We start from the raw sequence: 18,473 nt of genomic DNA on the forward strand, positions 1-18,473 counted from the left end.
CCAGGTGAATAACACATTTTTCCTGGTGGCAGAAGAGAACCACCACCGAGCACTGAATGACAATCATAAAAAAAATTGAAAGCATTATAATGTGAGCTTGGGCCTAATTCACAGTTTTCTCACATTAAGCTGTAAAAAGTCCACAGATGCCACCTTACCAGTATACAGTGCTCTCCTGATTCATGTCCTACTAATGAACAGCTTCTTATGTTTGTGGATAAATTTCAGCTCCAAAGTGCCAAGTAACACCACACAGCAGGCAATGAGAGTTCAGCATTCAGTGGTGTTACTCTCTGCTGCCTGAAAAGCACCGGGCTTAATTGACTGAGCAGCCTGAAGGAAAATGCTCCCAAATTCTTGGCAAGTCTGTTCTTCATATGGTGGAGAAGGCTTCCAGAAGTGTGAGAAGACAGAGAGCTGACTCTGATCAACTCAGCATATGGGTTTGTAGGATTGGAGGCACCAGGATCCATTTCTCCATCAAGCAGAAAGTAGGACCAGTGCTGCTCCTGTGCTTTTTGCAGCCAGCTGACAGAGACCTATTTTCCAAGGGTCCTATTTTCCAAGCAGAAGCCAGATCAAAGCTGCTGCTCATTTAGGCAGCAGTGGACACCAAGACCTGAAGTTTGTGATTAGGCTTGTAACAGAATTGAGCTGCACTTAGAAAGATGAGTGATGTCAGGTTGGGGTTTTGGTTCAGTCCCAGTTCAGGAGGAAATAGAAACAACCTTATCTCTACAAGAGCACAGCAGCCAGCCATACTGCTTGCTGTCCCCTTTCTAAGGCTAGAACAGATGATTTCTAGCTAGGGTAGATGATTTACAAGAAGGTGTAAAATCCTCATCATGCACCTAATTATGCTTTACTACTCTGCAGGGGGACATTTCCTTCTAAGTCCATCTGGTGATCAGCCTGTACCCTGAGGCGTGTGGATTGATTGCCCTCATGGTTTTTTCTCCTATTTAGTCTAAATGCTGATGCTTTATTTTTATTCGTATTAATGTCTAAGCCTTTTTGAAGCTTGAAAATTATGATTAATTGTGCAATGAAAATCAATAATGGAAGTGCTTACAAAGCCAGCTTGATTTGAGAGTGAATCCCAAAGACAGCTGCTTTCTCTAAGAAGGATGGGGAAAAGTTTGAGGAAAGAAACAGCAAAAAAGTTCAGATCCTGGTTGGTATTTTTAGTGATGTTTGTCATAGGCTTAACGCCTTCAGCATCTGCTGAGAGAGACCTTTATTACAGGCTGCTATTGCCAGTTCATGAAAGCAAAACCTCAAGTCCATCAATTAAGTAAGACTACTCGATTAAACAGAAATGCACTGAAAAGTGAAAATATTTATACTCCTGTACCAGAATGCAGCCATTCCCACACATTCGGGACCAGCACAGATTCATTTATCTAGTGTGATTCCAGAGCCAGGGCTGAAGATGCGGGAGGTATTTACTGTGGCATCCCTGCCGGCACTCGCTCCCTTTCGCGCAGCGGCGAGCGCTGGCTGTGTGCCGAGAGCCCCGATCCATTTCCCCCGTTCCCGGAGGGTGCCCGGCGCTGCCAGGGCTCGGTGAGTGCCACTCGCGGTGACCTGTCCCTCCCTGCTGCGGGTGGCACCCGCCCCGGCTGCTCCCCAAAGCAGCCTGCGGCCACGGCACTGCCAGCGGGGAGGGATGCGTGCTGGGATGCCGAGGAGGAGGAAAAGCAGCCCCTTCCACAAAACATGGTTCAAAAAACACCGTACATCACCTGGCCCCTCTCCAGAGCCTGAGGCGGAGGCATTTCAGTCCCCAGAGCCCCTGAAGTCCTACACCTTGCCTAGTGGAAATGAGTGATATATGGAAGCCTCCTCTCTGCTGACCTTAGCAGACTCCTCTAAAAATCCTACCCCTGTGCAAAAAACTCAGTTACTAAGAGCTGGTGAATGGAAAACGCCTGAAAATTTCTTCTACTCTCTGGGGATGGCAAATGCCTGCATTCATTTGGGGTCAAGGGAAAAGCCATCCTTCTCACCCTGGTTCTTGCTGCCATTTCCAATATGTAATCTACTTCAATCTTCATGACTGCCCCTGACTCTAGGGTGAGACCATCTCCCTGAAACAAGGAACCTGGAGCAGGGCTGTCTTCAGGCAGGATTACCCAGTCCTTTCAGATCTACACCATTTATCCAAAAAATTGCCTCTTCATTTTGCAAACACATACACACATGCATGTGACTCACACAATACAAGGTCATCCCACCTGAGAGAAGCTCTGCAGTCACAGTTTCCTCTCTCTGGTTTACCTCTGAAGGACTCTCAAGTCAATTACAAGGGGAGAGCAGCTGCCTTTTCAGTGCTACCCCTCTTCTGTGGCAACAGCAGGTGGTACACTTGAAAAGAGGAGGAGTAGTGTAGGGCCCATGGTCTCATAACTCCCCCTTCCTGGGCAGTAAGCTGGGGTGACATCTCCATTGTGCAGCACTTTGGATGTTCTCCTCCTCTGGAAGCACTGGGAAATACTGGGACCAGACAGAATGGGTTTTAGGATGCTGTACTTTTCCCATCCTGTATTAAATTCTTAGGAGGAATGGGGGAGTCAGATCTGATCAGGAGAAGGATCTGGCCATTCTTGAAGAAACAAAACAGCATATTTGCATTGCAGAATCCTTAAAGAAGAAAAATTTATGGGTACCTGAGCAAAGGAAGAGGATGTTGGGCAGTGCACCAAATGGAGAAATCATACTGGAAGTCCAGCCAGAACAATGTCCCATCTTTCACAGAGTCTCAGAGTGGGATTTTCACAAATGGCCTAGGAAATAATTCTTTCCATTCTCTGCAATCTGTGGTTTCAATAACAATGCAGAAGACACATTCTCAGTGAGCCCACAGATTATTTTTACCTCTGTCCCCATTTCAGCTCCATGACACACACCGACTAGCACGTCCACCACTAAAAGCAAGGGCTACACATTTGGCTTTATAGAACATTTTATTTGGAGAGACCTCTCATGTCATAGAATATTGGTTCTTTGTTAAGGCAGTTCTGAAGGTCTGGAGGAAAGGGAGGGGGAGAGGGAGAGAACTGTGTCAACGGGATTGCATTAAGGCAAAATTCCCTCCTTCTGCATTTCACCACAGTAAAATCCACATAAAGGCCAGTAAATGTCTCATGCCAAGGAAGAGATTCAGTGCAAATATATCCCACTGACTATCCATAGACAGGGCTAGGACCTCAACTGAGGCAAATTTACAGTGCCTTGTTAGCTGCAAAGCAAAGCTGATTTAGCTCTGTTGAGGATTCCAGTATGGGTTCAGGGGAGCATTTTAGAATGTGTTTCTTATGCTAGCACAGGTATAAATGCTCTCCTGAATCAGAGCCACAGCCCCTTGAGTGCAAGTCTGTGAACTTAACAGCGTTGGACTTTTATTGTCTACATAAATATGTCATTCTGCATCCCTTTGTTCACCTCTCATTGTATTGCTACTGAGTACATTCCCTTAGTTTCTTTAACATGGCTTTCATTTCTACCATTCTTTGCAATCTTTTTAAAGTGTATTATGACATAAAAATGAATTATTCCTTGCAGAATGTTTTTTGCAAAGGTTCCAGAGTTTGGATATCCTTGGAGGACCAGGCTGCAGTGTGGTTTTTTTGGTGAGCAGTAATGTAATCTGAGTAATGCCATGGATGGCAGAGGCATAACTTGCAGGAAAAAGTACTGCTCAGTTTACATACCAGCAACACATCACAGACACCAAACACTTTTTTCTTTCCACAAGAATTTCCTCAGAGGATCCTACTGCTCCAGAAAGTCACTATTACTTGCATTGGCTTGAGGAAACCTGTTTTGTTATCCCAGGTGCAAACTGAAGGTAAATATGGCAGAAATGCTACGAAAAGCATGACAACATTTTCAGGCAGAAGCAGAGTATAACATTTCATAGTCCTAAAAGCTGTCTGTCACTGGATGACCTCCCACAGAAAACCCTGGTATCCATTAATGAAAGGATATGCTTAGGCCTCAGCGTCGAAAACTTGTTTAGGAATATGAAATGCTTATAGCCAGCAAAGTGGGAAAATAAGGCAAAGAAATCAAGCAACAAAGTATTTCCTGGATACATGTGGATACACAACTTCTGTATGACCTGGAACCATGTATAACATTCATGCCTTAAAAGCATGAGCACCCTGCATATTTATTTGATACAGAGAACAGCATCCAGTTTGAAGGAATCTAAAGGGTGAATAACCAACATCAGTGCAAGTCTTTTGTGCTTTAAACTTTCTTCATTCCTTTTCCCATAAGGCAAGCAAACACTGTCATGACCATTTTGGGTTTTACTTCAACCAGGTCTTCTGGAAGGGCATAGACTCTTGCTCCAATTTTTCTTGCCATAGAGATGGCATATCTGCATTACAGGGGTGGGGGAAAAAAGGGAAAAATAAAGACAGAAATTAGTGCAGTAGCAATAATTTTCCCTCTGTTAAGTGTTTTACATGATCAAAACCAGAGTGGGTTTCACTGATTTACCAAAGTTAAACTTTTCTATAGGAATGTATCAGACAGGTTCATAAAGAACTGCATTTCTAATAAAAGGTAGAGTGAATTCTCTGATGGTTAGAGAACTGATTGCGTGCAGGATGGGAGACTGCAGGTCAAATCCTGGTACGAAACATTTAATCATCCATCCCCCTAAAAGATTATCCTCAAAACCAGCCATTATGATCTTACTCCTCCTCAATCTCTGAGACTCAGACTTTGCCTTTGTATATAAACAAACTTGCAAGGATAGAAGCAGAAGGCTGATGCCAGTGGAAATCAGTATTGTTGGAAATCAACATCTGGGGACTTACTTCAGTCATACCCAGAAAGTGCAAATTGACATTCCCATCTCCCTGCTCAGAGCCACTGGCTGTTCTCCAGTGAGTTTGTCTCTTCTCTTTATTTTTTTTTTTAAAAGCTAGAAAATCCCAGGTTCTTTCCACTTCAGAGCATATAGATTTGTGAAATTTTCCCCAAAATGCAGGGAAGCATTGGGAGCATGGGGGAATGGGGGTGAAATAAGGAAAAGAACAGCAGAGGAATGACGAAATAAAGTACAGAGAAAAGCACACATAGGATTGCAAGAAAAGAAAGAGAACAGATGGTAGGAAATGGAAGGAAAAAGAACAGTGGGAAAAGTCTTTACAAAAATAATGGCAGCTCTGATTGCTTTACAGTCATCCTTTTCTCCTTTGTAGTTACTGCATAGAAGAGGAGAAGTTAAACTGATGATAGACCAGGAGGTGATCTGTGTAACTCTGAAAGGAGAGGGAGATGCCCCCAGAATTGACTCTCTGCTAGGAAATCGTTTGCATTCAGGGGAAAAAAAAATCAATATCCACATCTTGAGAAGCAGTTTTTCAGGCATGAATCCTGTTCTCCTCTTTCTCTCTTAAATATGCACTTGTTCTACCTGTAGGTGACCAAAGAGCTGTCACTAATCCCTGTTCACTATTTGTTAGCATTGTTCCCTGATCTCTGAAACAATTTTAAATTTAATATGAGAAAATAGGAGCTTGTGACACCAAGTGGTTTCAATCCTTTCAAGGGATTTATGAAGCAAGAACTACAACATTACACACTGCATTGATACTCTTTTTACTACCTAACTCCCAGCCTTCATGCTTCTAACTCAAGTGGTATTTCTCACATGAGGTTGTGCCAGATGAAAATGACAGCAGAGTAGATTTTAAAGACAGAGTCAGGCCAGCCTGAGCAGGTAACTCATGCTAAGTGCCACTTGGCAGAAACATACTTAGCATTATTTAGTTTCTCCTCATCATTCAGGTCCTCTGTTTTCAAAAGATCATATTTGATTGACCCTGGTTGGATGGCATCAATGAGATCCAGGACTGGCATGCTGGTGCTGATTTTGCTATCCTGCATAGATGAAAGATAAAATTAAATGCAAGAACAGAATGACAGAACTCCCACAAAGCCAGAGTCTAGACTCAAGAGCAATGCACAGTTCAGTCAAATACCATTTAGATCTTCACAAAGGGCTACTTAGAATACTTTTTTATCTAAGGCAGACTAAGAACTCTTTCTAGGACTTTTTTGTTTTACCCAAGGGATGAAACATCATAGAATCATTTAGGTTGGAAAAGATTTTTATGATCAAGTCTACTCTTAATCTAGCACTTCCCAGTCCACCACTAAATCATGTCCCTAAGCACTACATCTACACATTTTTTGAATCCTCTGGTAATGGTGACTCACTTCGCTAGGCAGCCTATTCCAGGGCTTGACAACACTTTGAGAGAAAAAACTTCCCTTAATATCCGATCTAAACCTTCCCTGGCCATTTGCAACTCAAGACCATTTTCTCTTGTCCTATCACTTGTTACCTGGGAGAAGAGACTGACCCCATCTGGCTACACTCACCTTTTAGGCAGTTGTAGAGAGTGATAAGCTCTCCCCTGAGCTTCCTTTCCTTGAGGCTAAACAGCCCTAGCTCTGTCATCTGCTCCTCATAGGATTTATGCTCCAGAGCCTTTCCCAACTTTGTTGCCTTTTAGACGAGCTCCAGCACCTCAGTGTTTTTCTTGTAGTGAGGGGCCCAGAATTGGACGCAGGATTCAAGGTGTGGCTGAGTAAAGGGGCACAATCACTGCCCTGGTCCTGGTGGCCACACTACTACTGATACAGGCCAGGGTGTCATTGGCCTTCTTGGCTACTTGGGCAAACACTGGCTCATTTTCAGCCACTGCTGACCAACACTCCCAGGTCCTTTCTTGCAAGACAGCTTCCCCAAGCCTGTAGTGCTGCCGGGGGTGTTGTGATACAGGTGCAGGACCCCAGCACTTGGCCTCATTGAACCTCATACAACTGCCCTTGGTTCATTAATCCAGCCTGTCCAGATCCCTCTGCAGAGCCTTCCAGCAGATCAGCATTCCAGCCCAGCTTGGTGTCCTCTGCAAACTGACTGAGGATGCTCTTGATCTGCTTGTCCAGACCATCAATAAAGATGTTAAATGGCCCAAAAAAACTGAGCCCTGGGGGCACAACTGGTGACAGGCTGCCAGCTGGATTTAACTCTTTTCACCACCACTCTATGGGCCTGGCCATCCAGTTTTCAACCAGTGAACAGTGCACCAGTCCAAGCTATGTGCAGCCACTTTCTCCAGGAGAATGTTGTGGTAAACAGTGTCAAAGGCTTCACTAAAATCCCGGTAGAAAACATCCACAGCCTTTTCCTCATCCATGAAGCAGGTCACCTTGTCATAGAATACAATGTCATTAAAGCAAAAGATGGGGTGCAGGGCTCGTGCATTTGCTTCCTGTGGGGAGATGACATTGATAGACATCTACTGATGGGAGGGGTGAGAGGGATCAGCTGTGTGATTCCTGAACTCATTACATGAAGTTTGATGGATCTGTTCTCGCCTGGTGCAAACTGCTGATTTATATCCACTGAGTGTTCCCTAGCTTGGGAAGTGTCATAGATATGTTAGCGCAATTGGAAGTGCTCTAGAACTGGTCCATTTCTGTGTTAGTATGGTACCTTGCAAAATAGGGCAAGATACCCTGGATGGTACTACCAGGTTATGAATGTATTGCTATTGTTCATTTTAATACTGCTATTTGTAATTGCTGTTGATTCATAACCAACAGCATAGCAGTTCTTTCTTAATTCCTGTCATCATTCCTGTCTCCATCCTTTGATTTCCCAAGCCAAACTAGAATTCAAGGTGTTTCCTGTAGTGTTCATATCATATTTCTATTACTCTTTCACAATAAAGTCTCTCAAATAAAACCTGTGTATTTGAACAAGCTTTTAAAAGGGAATGAAACATAATCAAGCAATGCAGTGAATTATATCATAATGTAGAGTGTGTGTATATATGCATACACACACCTATATATCACACACACAAGCACTCTGAGTAAGAGATTCCTGAGCAGAGATTTCTGAAAAAAACTGTACCTTGAAACTGGAGATGGTTGAATCCTTCCCAGCTGCAGTGAGTGTTTCATTGACCCAGCTGACAATGATTTCATCATTGACCTTCTCTCCACCACCAATGTCTTCAAGGATATTTAGGGTGTACCTTAAGAGGGAAGCCAAGATATTTGCTCAAAGTCTGCTGTAACCTCAGAACTGTCCTGCAAGTGCATAGCTTGTCTGGCATTATCCCAATGATCTGATATTCCTCTGCCTCACGCACACTCACAGTGCATATGATTTATGTTGTAACTCAATTATTAATTTAAGGAGTTTCATTCATCCCCAGTTCCTTAATCACTGTTTTGGGAATGATAAAAGTTTTGGTTACTTAAAATTCCTGGAATTCCTATCAATGTATCTCATTGTAAATTACTTATTCTCATAGTGCTTAAAAAAGAATCACTGATTTTAGAAATAGAAGGGAATCCTTCTGCTCACCTAAGACTGACTTCTGCATAAAACCAAGCCTGGAGTATTTTGCTTATACAGCATACACTTTAGAAAGATATCCCAAACTTAGGGTAGGTCCCTATTTTAACCACCTTACTGAAAAACCTCTACCTTTCTCTATAGTCTGAATTTAGTTTGTATTCAGTTCCCAACTACTGAGGCTTTTTACTTCCAGCTATGGTACTCTTAAACACAGAAACATGCACACACAGAGAATTAGATTAAAATGGGGAAAGGTACTTAGTTGTGCCCCATTCAGGGAGCAGCTTACAAAACTTCTGCATAAATTCCTTGTTTCTGGGACATTGTCCTCATTCCCTGACACAGAGACCTTTTAACTTCTTTCCCTCTCTTCTATGCAATAAACGTTTCTTGTCGCTATGCAGTTAGTGACAATAATAATCTTCTGCATGAGCTGACTGTAATGGCCTTGCCCACAAGACGTGCTGTGATCACATCCTTAACCAGGAGTGAGCAGAAGGTCACTCTGCCTTGGCACTGAAGTGCAGAGGAGTGAGAGGGCTGTAGCCTGTAGAGCCTCCTCAGTGAGAGCATAACCACAGCAATGCAAACTGAGCAGATCAAAATGCTCTGAGGCTCGTGGCTGCCTGACCTACCTCCTCATCAACTGCCAGATTAAGGCCAGTGTGAGCGTACGGTTTCCTTCATTCAGATCTTGCCCAGCAATTCCAACAAGGGAAAATTTGGCTTGATTCTTTCCCAGTTCCACTGCATAGTTGCAGTTTTCAAGCTGTTAATGGCAGGGTCAAAAATATAGGAAAAAAGAAGAAAGAAGACAAGACACTGTTACTTTAAATTCTTTGGATCACTCAGCCTCCTGGGCAAACAAGAACTTTGGGGCTTTGTGATAAAACAGCTGATTGACTACCAGCAGGCAGATCCATCCCAAAAATAACATTCTGAACATTTAACATAGAAGAAAAGGCTATACTTCATTATCAGGGCTTGAAAAGCAGATTATCCTGGAAAATAAAAGTGTATGGCTCATGGGTACCTCCAGCATTATGGCATTGTGCTGAGACAAAGGATTAGTGTCCCAGCCAATATTTTAGATTGGTTGATCAATCTGGTCTAACTGGATGCAATTACTCATCCAGATAGTTGGGAGAAAGCTTTGCATTTAGCAGCAACTGTGTGATCGGTTCTTGATGCATCCGATCAAGAATGCTTATCATCACTGTCTTCATTTGATGTGGAGGGCAGTGATCCAGACAGCTGCAATTAAGCTGGTGCCATGCATCTCACAGTCCAGATGCATTACAATCAGTGCCTAAAGCAGTAGCAAAAGGGATCTGCAAATACAGTTTCTAAATACTGATACAAAAGTTGTCAAGTCTTTTTATACTTAACAAATATTTTTTACCTGTCAACAGAGTGAGTGAGTCTAATGTATATTTCTTTTTCAGAATGAAAAATTATTCACTGACTAAGCACAAAAATAATTTAAGGTTCTCTCCTTGGGACTGGAGGGCAACGTGAATACCCACATTGGTGTTTAAAATGACTTAGTCATTCACTGAGGATAAGGCATCATTACTGGAGCTATTCTAGCTTTTTGTACCTTCTTCATGTTGCCACCCAGTTTAGGATATGGTGGTTTGTTCACCCTGTTCCAGTCTACTGGCACTTTGATCTTTTCATAGAGTTGGAAGATAACCAAGGCATCTGACAGATCACTGAAAGAAACAAAAACGATATATCATTGTCCAAAGAATAGAGGTAAGAAACACAACTCAACTATTAGCAGAGGTAAACTTAGTTTCCTGGGAAACACAAAGCAGCATAAATTCTTATAGGGCCCCAAAGTTTTTATGGTCTTGCAAACAACTTGATGGCTGTATTTATCATCTGAAGGGAGTGTAATACCTCATCTTACCTGTACAAGTGATTTACACGTGGATTAACACCAAGGGAGTTCATCCAGTTCCTAAATGTCCTTTCTTCCCTTGTCTCACCTAAAACAACAGACACATCAAAGGCCTGCAGAACACCACACTTCAGTAATGTAAGTGCTTTGGGAAGAAACCCTAACTGAATGTACAGCATAGCGAACCATGAACAGAAGGAGACACATGGGAAATATCACCGTGCAATATTTGCATTTTCCTGACCTTCGATGGAGCTCCAGTCGATGTCCTGGTTCTCTGGCTTATGCAGGGCAGGGTATTTGTTGAACAAGTTGGCAATGAAGGCCAGATTGAGCTTGGGGTTGCCCCGGACGACGTCGGTGGCGGTGACGAACTGGCGGCAGCCGAGGCGCTCGGCCTGCTGCAGCATGCACTCAGCGCGCTGCACGTCGTCCTTCTCCTGCAAGGCACAAACGGGATGTCAGCCTCACCCACCCCAGCTCTGCACCACCCCACTGGGGTCTCCTTGGGGGGATCCAGCTGCTAAAGCAGCCCCTTGACAGATTTACAGTTGTTCCCGTTCCCATTTTTACTAATGGCAACTCTATTTTGGGCTTTGCCTACAGTTCAAGCACCTCACCATATTGCTTTTACAGCCATACTCCTTGTAAATGTGATGGTTTCATGAAATTCACAGATAAATGTATTTAAATACACTTGTTACATGCTAGTAGTTTATCAGTGTGATTAAATGGTTGCTGAAGTTTCAGAGTTATTATCTAACAAAAATCTAAACACATAATTTAATTCTTTGGAAGCTTTGATTTCTGAAATACAGGATCATGTTGCAATGCAATAAAGAATTTGCTGGCTCTGGCATCCCAGTGCAGCTCTGTGTTGGCCAGGAATGCAAGTAATAGACAGAAAATATTGGCATTTATTCCAAACTTATCTCATCTTACCCTTAATCCTGACATGTCAATAGTAATAGCTGGAATGCCTTCTTCATCTCCCTTGGGGGCGACTTGGTTCAGCAAATGGTAATAAGCTCTTGAGTCCTGTGACAGACAGAGAAATTAAAGGGAAGAAAAATTACATCTAAAGCTCGGCCCTTTGAATGCCAGTGCTCCCCTGAACAATGTGCCTGCATGCTTCATTTTTATTACATCGATCATTGGGCTACATAATTAAATTAATTAAGCTGGAAGCACTTAGCAATTCCTACTTTATGCTGTGTTTGCCAGATCTATTTCTTCCTTGAGCCACTATATATGTGCTGGAGAATGGCCAGCACACGAGACAAAATGCTGTGTGTTGAACTGACGGAAAAGGAAGCAACAACAAAAAGATATCAGAATTAATCAATCTGAACATAAAATTAGAGGTTAGAAAATGCATACCTTTATAATGCTGTAGAAGTCAGGCTGCTGAGCATTTAATAAAAGAAAATGCAGAAGGAGAAAGCAGATGTTTAAAGTGGATTTCAAAGCAAGGCTGGAACAGTTGTGGAAGAGAAAGCATAGTTTTCAAGGACAGAAGTTAACACTGACAACAGTATCAGCATTTTTAAGGCAAAAGGGCAGGAACGAGACAACAGTTTATTATGTTGTGTCTTTAATCTTTTGTGAAATACAACACTGCTTCCATATGCGGAAAATATCAACTCACTTCAAAATCAGCTCAAAGAACTGAAAATAAAGCTACATGTTAATGTCTAGGGACTTGACTAACTAACCTAACTGATGCTCTTCAAAATATTAAGCAGACTACCTGAATTATTTAAAATATTTTACATCTGCATTAATATGCCTGATATCTAGGAAGTGGTTATTTATAACAGAAGTGAGGTGGGGAGACAGACTTAGTTAGAGAATGTCTGTAAACACTGAAACCACTGAAATCTTGTAAACATGTGCCTTATTTTCCAACTGTAAACACCAGAATTGTGATTTAGCTTTCAGTTGCAGGTAGGATTAATCAGTTAAACCATAGTCTTTTTGACCAGCACACAGAAAGATGGGAAAGACTCCATTCCCTTCCCTTTTCATGGATATTCTCCAGTCACCTCCACACAGTCAACCAAATATCTGTTACAATAAAAATTGTATTTTCAAATGTGACCCTCTATCCCTCCTATTGCCTTCCCTGGTGGTTTTTTTTTGGCTTTTTTGGGGTTTTTTTGTTTGTTTGGGGTTTTTTTGTTTGTTTTGGTTTGGTTTGTTTTTTTTTTTTTCTGAATTTCAATTAAATGCTTGTGCTTATGCTTCAGTCCCTGGTGAAGCCTACGACCAGGTACCTCGGGAGCCAGATTTTTCCCATGCTATTCTGGGAGCAGGCAAGTCAGGTTATGGCTGGTGAGGCTGATGTGCTGGCCAGACCCTGGCTTTCTTGTAAGCCAGCTCAGATACTCTCCTTTATACACACTCTAGACCTCGGGGCACTGTCTGGACCTCACACTGGGTTTTAGTGTCTGAAATTCTGGTGCCCACTGAGGTTCAGCTACATCTCTCTGGGAACAATGAAGGTCCTACAGAGAAAGCTTTGCTGAAATCTGCACCCACAAGCCCAAGAGGTCCAGAAATAATGCTACCCAGATTACAGATCCACCCTTGCAAGTGCCTCCCAGTCTAGATGTGGTATTTTCAATAGTCCCAGTGAATTAAAACTCACAGAAAAATGCATTCAGGTCTATAGCAAATGTTGGGACAGAGGAGCACATAGCCCAGGTAAAGGAAAGATCAAGTGGGAGAATTGGAAATGCCCAATCATTTTTCTCTACATGTTTGACTAAGGGTTTTCCAAACAAAAGTCAGGTCAAGAGTTATTTAGGGAGATTTGGAAAGGAGGTGAGCAATAGAGGCAAAGAGTTGAAAATACAATATCCATATGCCCTGTCCAAACCATACCCAGTGGTTTACCTGTAAACCACAAAGAAAACATTTTAAGTACCCAGCTCCATGTGCTTGAAGAGTACTGTCAAGCACAAGTCTCAGCTGTTTGGAGTGTTTCAGTGCACAATCCCTGTGTGGAGGGCAAGAATTTGGGTGTAGAGCTACTGTTTTGCTTTTGTTGGTCAGTATTTGTCATACCTTGATGTCTGAGCTGAAGTTGTTGACTTTGTTGCATCCTGCATTTTCCAGGTGATAGTTTGCCCATCTCAACAGCAGGTCCTCTGGAGACAACTTCATCAGATCCTCCAGGCTTTCTCCTTCTCTCAGAAGAGCAATCAAGGCTAAGCAGGAAAGAAAAAATTAAAAAATAATAATGTGAACACTTGTTGAGGAAAACGTATAACTGTTTTCTCTCTTTTATGTTTTCCTACCCTAGTTTCTGAATCTGAGTTGCCAAAATGTTTCAAAAATTCAAGCTGGGTTAGCATGACAGAGGATGTAAACAGAAAAAGGGTCTCATCAATAAAATGAGTCCAAGCTTGTAATTTGTGTATCTAGTAGGGGATCATATTCAAATGGAAGACAATCACAGTATGGTCTAAGAACTGCCCACAAGCCATAAAGATCTGGTCAACCCTCCCTGCAATGGGCAAAGACATGTTCAACTAAATCAGTTTGCTCGGAACCCCATTTGACATAACTGTGAATGTTTTCAGGAATGGGGCATCTACCAACTCTCTGGGCAACCTCTGCCAGTGTTTCACTACCTTCATTGCAAAAAATTCCTTCCTCATACCAAGTCTGAATCTATCCTCTTTTGTTTAACACTATTACCCCTCTTCCTATTGCAATAGGCCCCACTGGAAATTTTATTGTCATCTTTCTCATAAGCCTCTTCAGGTGCTTGAAGGCTGCAATAAGGTCTCCCTGAAACTTTCTCTTCTACAGGCTGAACAATTTCAGCTCTCTCAGCTCATCTTCATAGGAGTGCCCCAGCACCCTGAGCCTTTCTGTGGACTTCCTCTGGACCCACTCCAACAGGTCCAAGTCTTTCCTGTGCTGAGCAGTGCAGAGCTGGACACAGTGATGCTGAGCACAGGGGCAAGCTTGCAATGAAAATATGAACACAAGCTTTTTGCAGCTTAGATGAAAGAAATCTCAGTGCCCTTCACACTGAAACTGGATTCACACAGGCATTCTGGAATACTTGCACATGACCTCATGGGCTTGTGGGCCAGTAGGGCTAATTCATCTGTCAATTGAGGAGATACCCTATTTATATAGGAAAATCAATATTATGTTCGTAAGAGGAGGAACAGGAAGGATGGGGGGATTGACCCTTGAAACTTTGGACCACGAAAGGCTTTGGAACTAGTTTTGAAAAGAAGAGCTAACATGGAAACTAATTATTAATGTGGTAAAAAAAGGAGAGTGTGTTACATTGTTCTGATTTTCTTCTATTATCTTTTGTCAGACCTTGAAAGAACTATGGATTGGCTACATAAAGGAAACAGTGGAGACATACCATAACTGGAGTTACACAGATAATTTGATATAGGGTGCAATGGGGTTAAACTGGACCAGAGGGGGATAATAGGAGCATTTGAAGGTAGACAGAGGATTTTATGAAGAGAACAGTGTTGACATTGACAGAAGGCTGAAGAAGGATTCTTGTGGTGTTGGTTGTGGATTGATTTTTGGATTAATGTTTTCTCTTTTTTTTTGCATCAATTATTTTGGCACAAATACTCGCAACATGCTAAAAATGTGAAGATGATAGTCAATAGGGGGCATAGTCAATACAGAGGACCATCAAGAAATCCGACAGAACAAACTAGATGACAGTAATAAAAATGGAATGCAATTTAATAGTGCCATATTCAAAGACATTCACTGGGGAATTAATAAGAGCCACTGCTATTAGCTAAAAGCTTATATGAACGAAGGATGAGAAACTGAGTGGATTAGATGTCTTCCAAGCTACCCTGAGCCACCATTTGATATGACATGGGGAAAATCCAACATGATATTAAGTGCATCCCAGGTAATTCCCAAAGAGGTTGGGATGTATTACTGCCTTATCATGTGCTCATGAAAGCTCATTGGAAATATAGGGTCCTCTGTTCAAGAAAGGGGAGTTTTACCTGAAACAGCTACAGACAACGGCTATGAGGGAAAGGGAGAACCTGAAAAAAAATCAGAATTTTCTTGGCTTGTCTAGCTTTAGATTAAGTCTTAGATGAGAAGTGAAGGAGAAAATACCAGAAAGGAAAAAAGTAGCGAATAAGCAGGGCAAGGCTACCTACAAAGGAATGGGAACGGGTGGCTCTGGCAACAAAAGGGACAGAATTGTGAAAGGAGTGAGGCAATGAAGGTAATGCCTGCACAGAAACTGGAAGAAAGAAATGTCACTGTTGGGTGAGGGACTATCCAGAGGCATGGGGAACAAAGCAGCAAGATGAGGTTCTGTGTGGACTGCAGGTACACCCACAGCCTTCATGATGAAGCTACTTCATGGAGAATTTTGGCATTGGTGAGACACACCTGGAATACTGTGTCCAGTTTGTGACTCCCAGTACAAGAGAGACATTGACAAACTGAAGCGAGTTTAGTGGAAGGACACAAATATGTTTGGATGGAACGTTGAGATATAAGGGAAGAGGGTGAGAAAATTGGGGTTGTTTAGCCTGAAAAAAGGTTTGAGAGGGGTGCAAGTATTGTCCCCCATTTTTCCAGTATGCCCAGGAAAAGGATGAGGAGCTGTGTCACAAGATGCCAGAAGGGAAATTCCAACTAGATTCCAACAAGAAAAAAAATTCAGAGCAAGAGTGGTTTGGCTCTGGAATAGGCTGCCCAGAAAACACAGGAAAAGGCCCTGAGCTACCTCACCTGACATTAAGATGTTATACCTAAGATGTTGTACTGCTGAAAGCAGGTAGCTGGATGGCTAAGTCAGATCTCCAAGGTGCACCTCCACAGGTTCCTTCCAGCCTAAATTATTGTATGATCCTATAATTATGATTTCACAAAGAAAGCTATTTGGCAATCAAGAGCAAGAAGGAGTCAAACTTCCTGAATGCAGATTTCCTTATCCCAGGTTTAGTGCCAATACATCAATATACTTGGATGCAGACCACCATTCCTTACCCAATGAGCAGAATACACAAGTCTACAGAAAACCTTGGACTTTTGAGTGCTGAAGCTTGTGAAAAGCAAGGGAAATTAGACCAGTCAAGAAAACAGACAAGTACTTGAAGAAAAAAAAATTAAAATCTAGATTTTTTTTTAAAGAACTTTATCCTAAAGACTCTGCAGTGGTAACAGTGGGGCACTGAAAGGAAGAGCCATACATACCTTCATTCCTGCTGATCTCTATGTCAGCAAAGAGTCCAATTTTGATGACTTGCCATAAAAGACCCAGAACCAGGTAAGGTTTCCCTTCTTTTAAGTCTTCAGCTCCAATGTTAACAACATGGCACCCAATGGCTGAAGCAGAGTTCAGGGCCAGGTTCAGATTTTCCTAGGGAAAAGTGAGAACTTTTGAATTATGCAGAACTTAAGAGCTGGGGCTACAGGAAGGGAGCACAGCCAAAACGAGTGAAATCTGCAGGCAGCTTCACTATAAATACATTTAAGTACACATAACCATGAGTCAGTGCTCCAGGTGGGTGCTCTGGGTGCTCATCAGAGTGGAATACAAGGACAGAACCACCTCCCCTGACCTGCTGGCCACAGTTCTTTTGATGCAGCCCAGGATACATGTCTGACACAGGGAGCAGGGGAATGCAGACTCTCCTGGGGATTACAGGGAGCAGGGGAATGCAGACTCTCCTGGGGATTACAGGCAGATTCTGGGTCTCAACATAAAGACAGAAAGGATCTCTTTTTGGCAGAGGTGGCAAATGTCACGTCACAGGGCGCTGGAGCTCAGAGCATACATCTACATTCACAGAGATGTCCTGGCTCAGTCCTGGTTACCAAGGCCAGGATGTCCCTAGAGCTAATGCCCGAGTTCCTGCTCAGGCACAGACAGCTTCAGCATGGGCAAACTCTCCTCTGCTCAGTCCTGCACACATGGAGGAGGAAAGGAGCTACAACCCCATCAACTGGCAGATATTCCAGGCTCGCCTCTCCCTAAGCACTCTGCAAAAGCCCTGAGGTACAAGTAAGTTGCTAGCTAGCCGTGTTTGCAAAGAACACCCTGTCCCAGCAATCAGTATGAATAAACCTGATGAGTTTTTAGCCTTGCAGTTCAGCCAAGGTCAGAACTGGTCAGAACTGGTACTATCTGGACATTTTCTTTTTGGAGTATGGACTCCTGGTTTGGGAGTGTTCAGAGGAAACTGAGGGATTCAGTGATTCACAGTGACAGGCAGAAATAAAAGTGATATTTCAGGAACATTATGTTCCTTTTCCATTTCCTGTCCATTTAAAATAAAAGGAATAAGAAAATCTGATCCTCATGTCTACACTATGCAAAAAAGTGGCTTTGTAAACAGAGGGCAAGTAAAGCAGGCAAAGATGCCTGGAAAATATAATTTATCACACAGATTTGCAGTTTTTCACATTAATTTCAGCACTGCTGTCATGACAGGGAGATCTGATTAAATACAAAACGCAGAGAGAGACATAGTGTAAATTCTCATAAGCTAGAAAAATTGGACCATTTCAAATTAATTACCTTTTCTCCAGCAGACAGCTGTAAAAGGGTTAAGTTAAAGTGGAAGCTATATTGATCAAATCATGTCTACATGTGACAGGGATTGATCCGAGCTGCATCATTAAGTTATGCTGCTGACCAAAATGATTAGAACTGAAAAATGAGGTATACAGCATAAAAATCCAATTTAATGGCTTCTGAGCTTACTTGAGCCTGGCTAATGTTCCATCAAATCAGAGGAGATGAAGGCTAAACTGGGTTAGGTTCATATCTATTCCAAATATCTATTTATACTCTGTACCATGTATATAGATGTTGTTAATATAAAAATATCTCTCTACATAATGCTGTGTGAGAAACTTTAAGTCATGAAAAAAATTAACACCCTTTTTCTCCATTTAAAAAATCATTTATATGTGCATGTGATAGAAATAAAGGACGAATTCAGTATTGAGGGTGAAATACTGGCTTGTTAAAGGCATGCAACAGCAATGGTCTAATTTCAGGCATGTTTCACTGGCACTTCCAGGGTCTCAGTTAATATTTTGGTGAGGACATCAGACTGCAACAACAGCACTTGTGGGTTCAAGTCCATTGTCACGCCTTAAAAGAGGGATTCAGCCTTCTGAGAGCTA

The 18,473-nt window shown here is 42.3% G+C and overlaps 1 protein-coding gene across 11 annotated transcripts in view; it reads right to left on the reverse strand.

Moving 5' to 3' along the window:
- Positions 1–2,947: 2,947 nt before the first annotated feature.
- LCP1 (lymphocyte cytosolic protein 1) overlaps positions 2,948–18,473 on the reverse strand; it is a 49,967-nt gene continuing 34,441 nt past the window's right edge. For 8 of the 11 annotated variants that reach the window (XM_072928972.1, XM_072928974.1, XM_072928976.1 and 5 more), the window contains exons 7-17: positions 16,533–16,698; positions 13,377–13,519; positions 11,688–11,714; positions 11,250–11,345; positions 10,552–10,747; positions 10,317–10,395; positions 10,002–10,116; positions 9,037–9,170; positions 7,949–8,072; positions 5,777–5,901; positions 2,948–4,387 (exon numbers count right to left, since the gene is read on the reverse strand). In XM_072928972.1, the coding sequence (XP_072785073.1) occupies positions 4,255–4,387; positions 5,777–5,901; positions 7,949–8,072; positions 9,037–9,170; positions 10,002–10,116; positions 10,317–10,395; positions 10,552–10,747; positions 11,250–11,345; positions 11,688–11,714; positions 13,377–13,519; positions 16,533–16,698 (1,338 nt within the window). In that variant the 3' untranslated portion in view covers positions 2,948–4,254. The remainder of the gene's footprint in view (positions 4,388–5,776; positions 5,902–7,948; positions 8,073–9,036; positions 9,171–10,001; positions 10,117–10,316; positions 10,396–10,551; positions 10,748–11,249; positions 11,346–11,687; positions 11,715–13,376; positions 13,520–16,532; positions 16,699–18,473) is intronic. The other 3 variants (XM_030272400.4, XM_030272411.4, XM_072928970.1) reach the window with 2 other exon arrangements.

Source organism: Taeniopygia guttata, chromosome 1, assembly GCF_048771995.1.
Source record: "Taeniopygia guttata chromosome 1, bTaeGut7.mat, whole genome shotgun sequence".
In the NCBI taxonomy this organism is placed as follows: Eukaryota; Metazoa; Chordata; class Aves; order Passeriformes; family Estrildidae; genus Taeniopygia; species Taeniopygia guttata.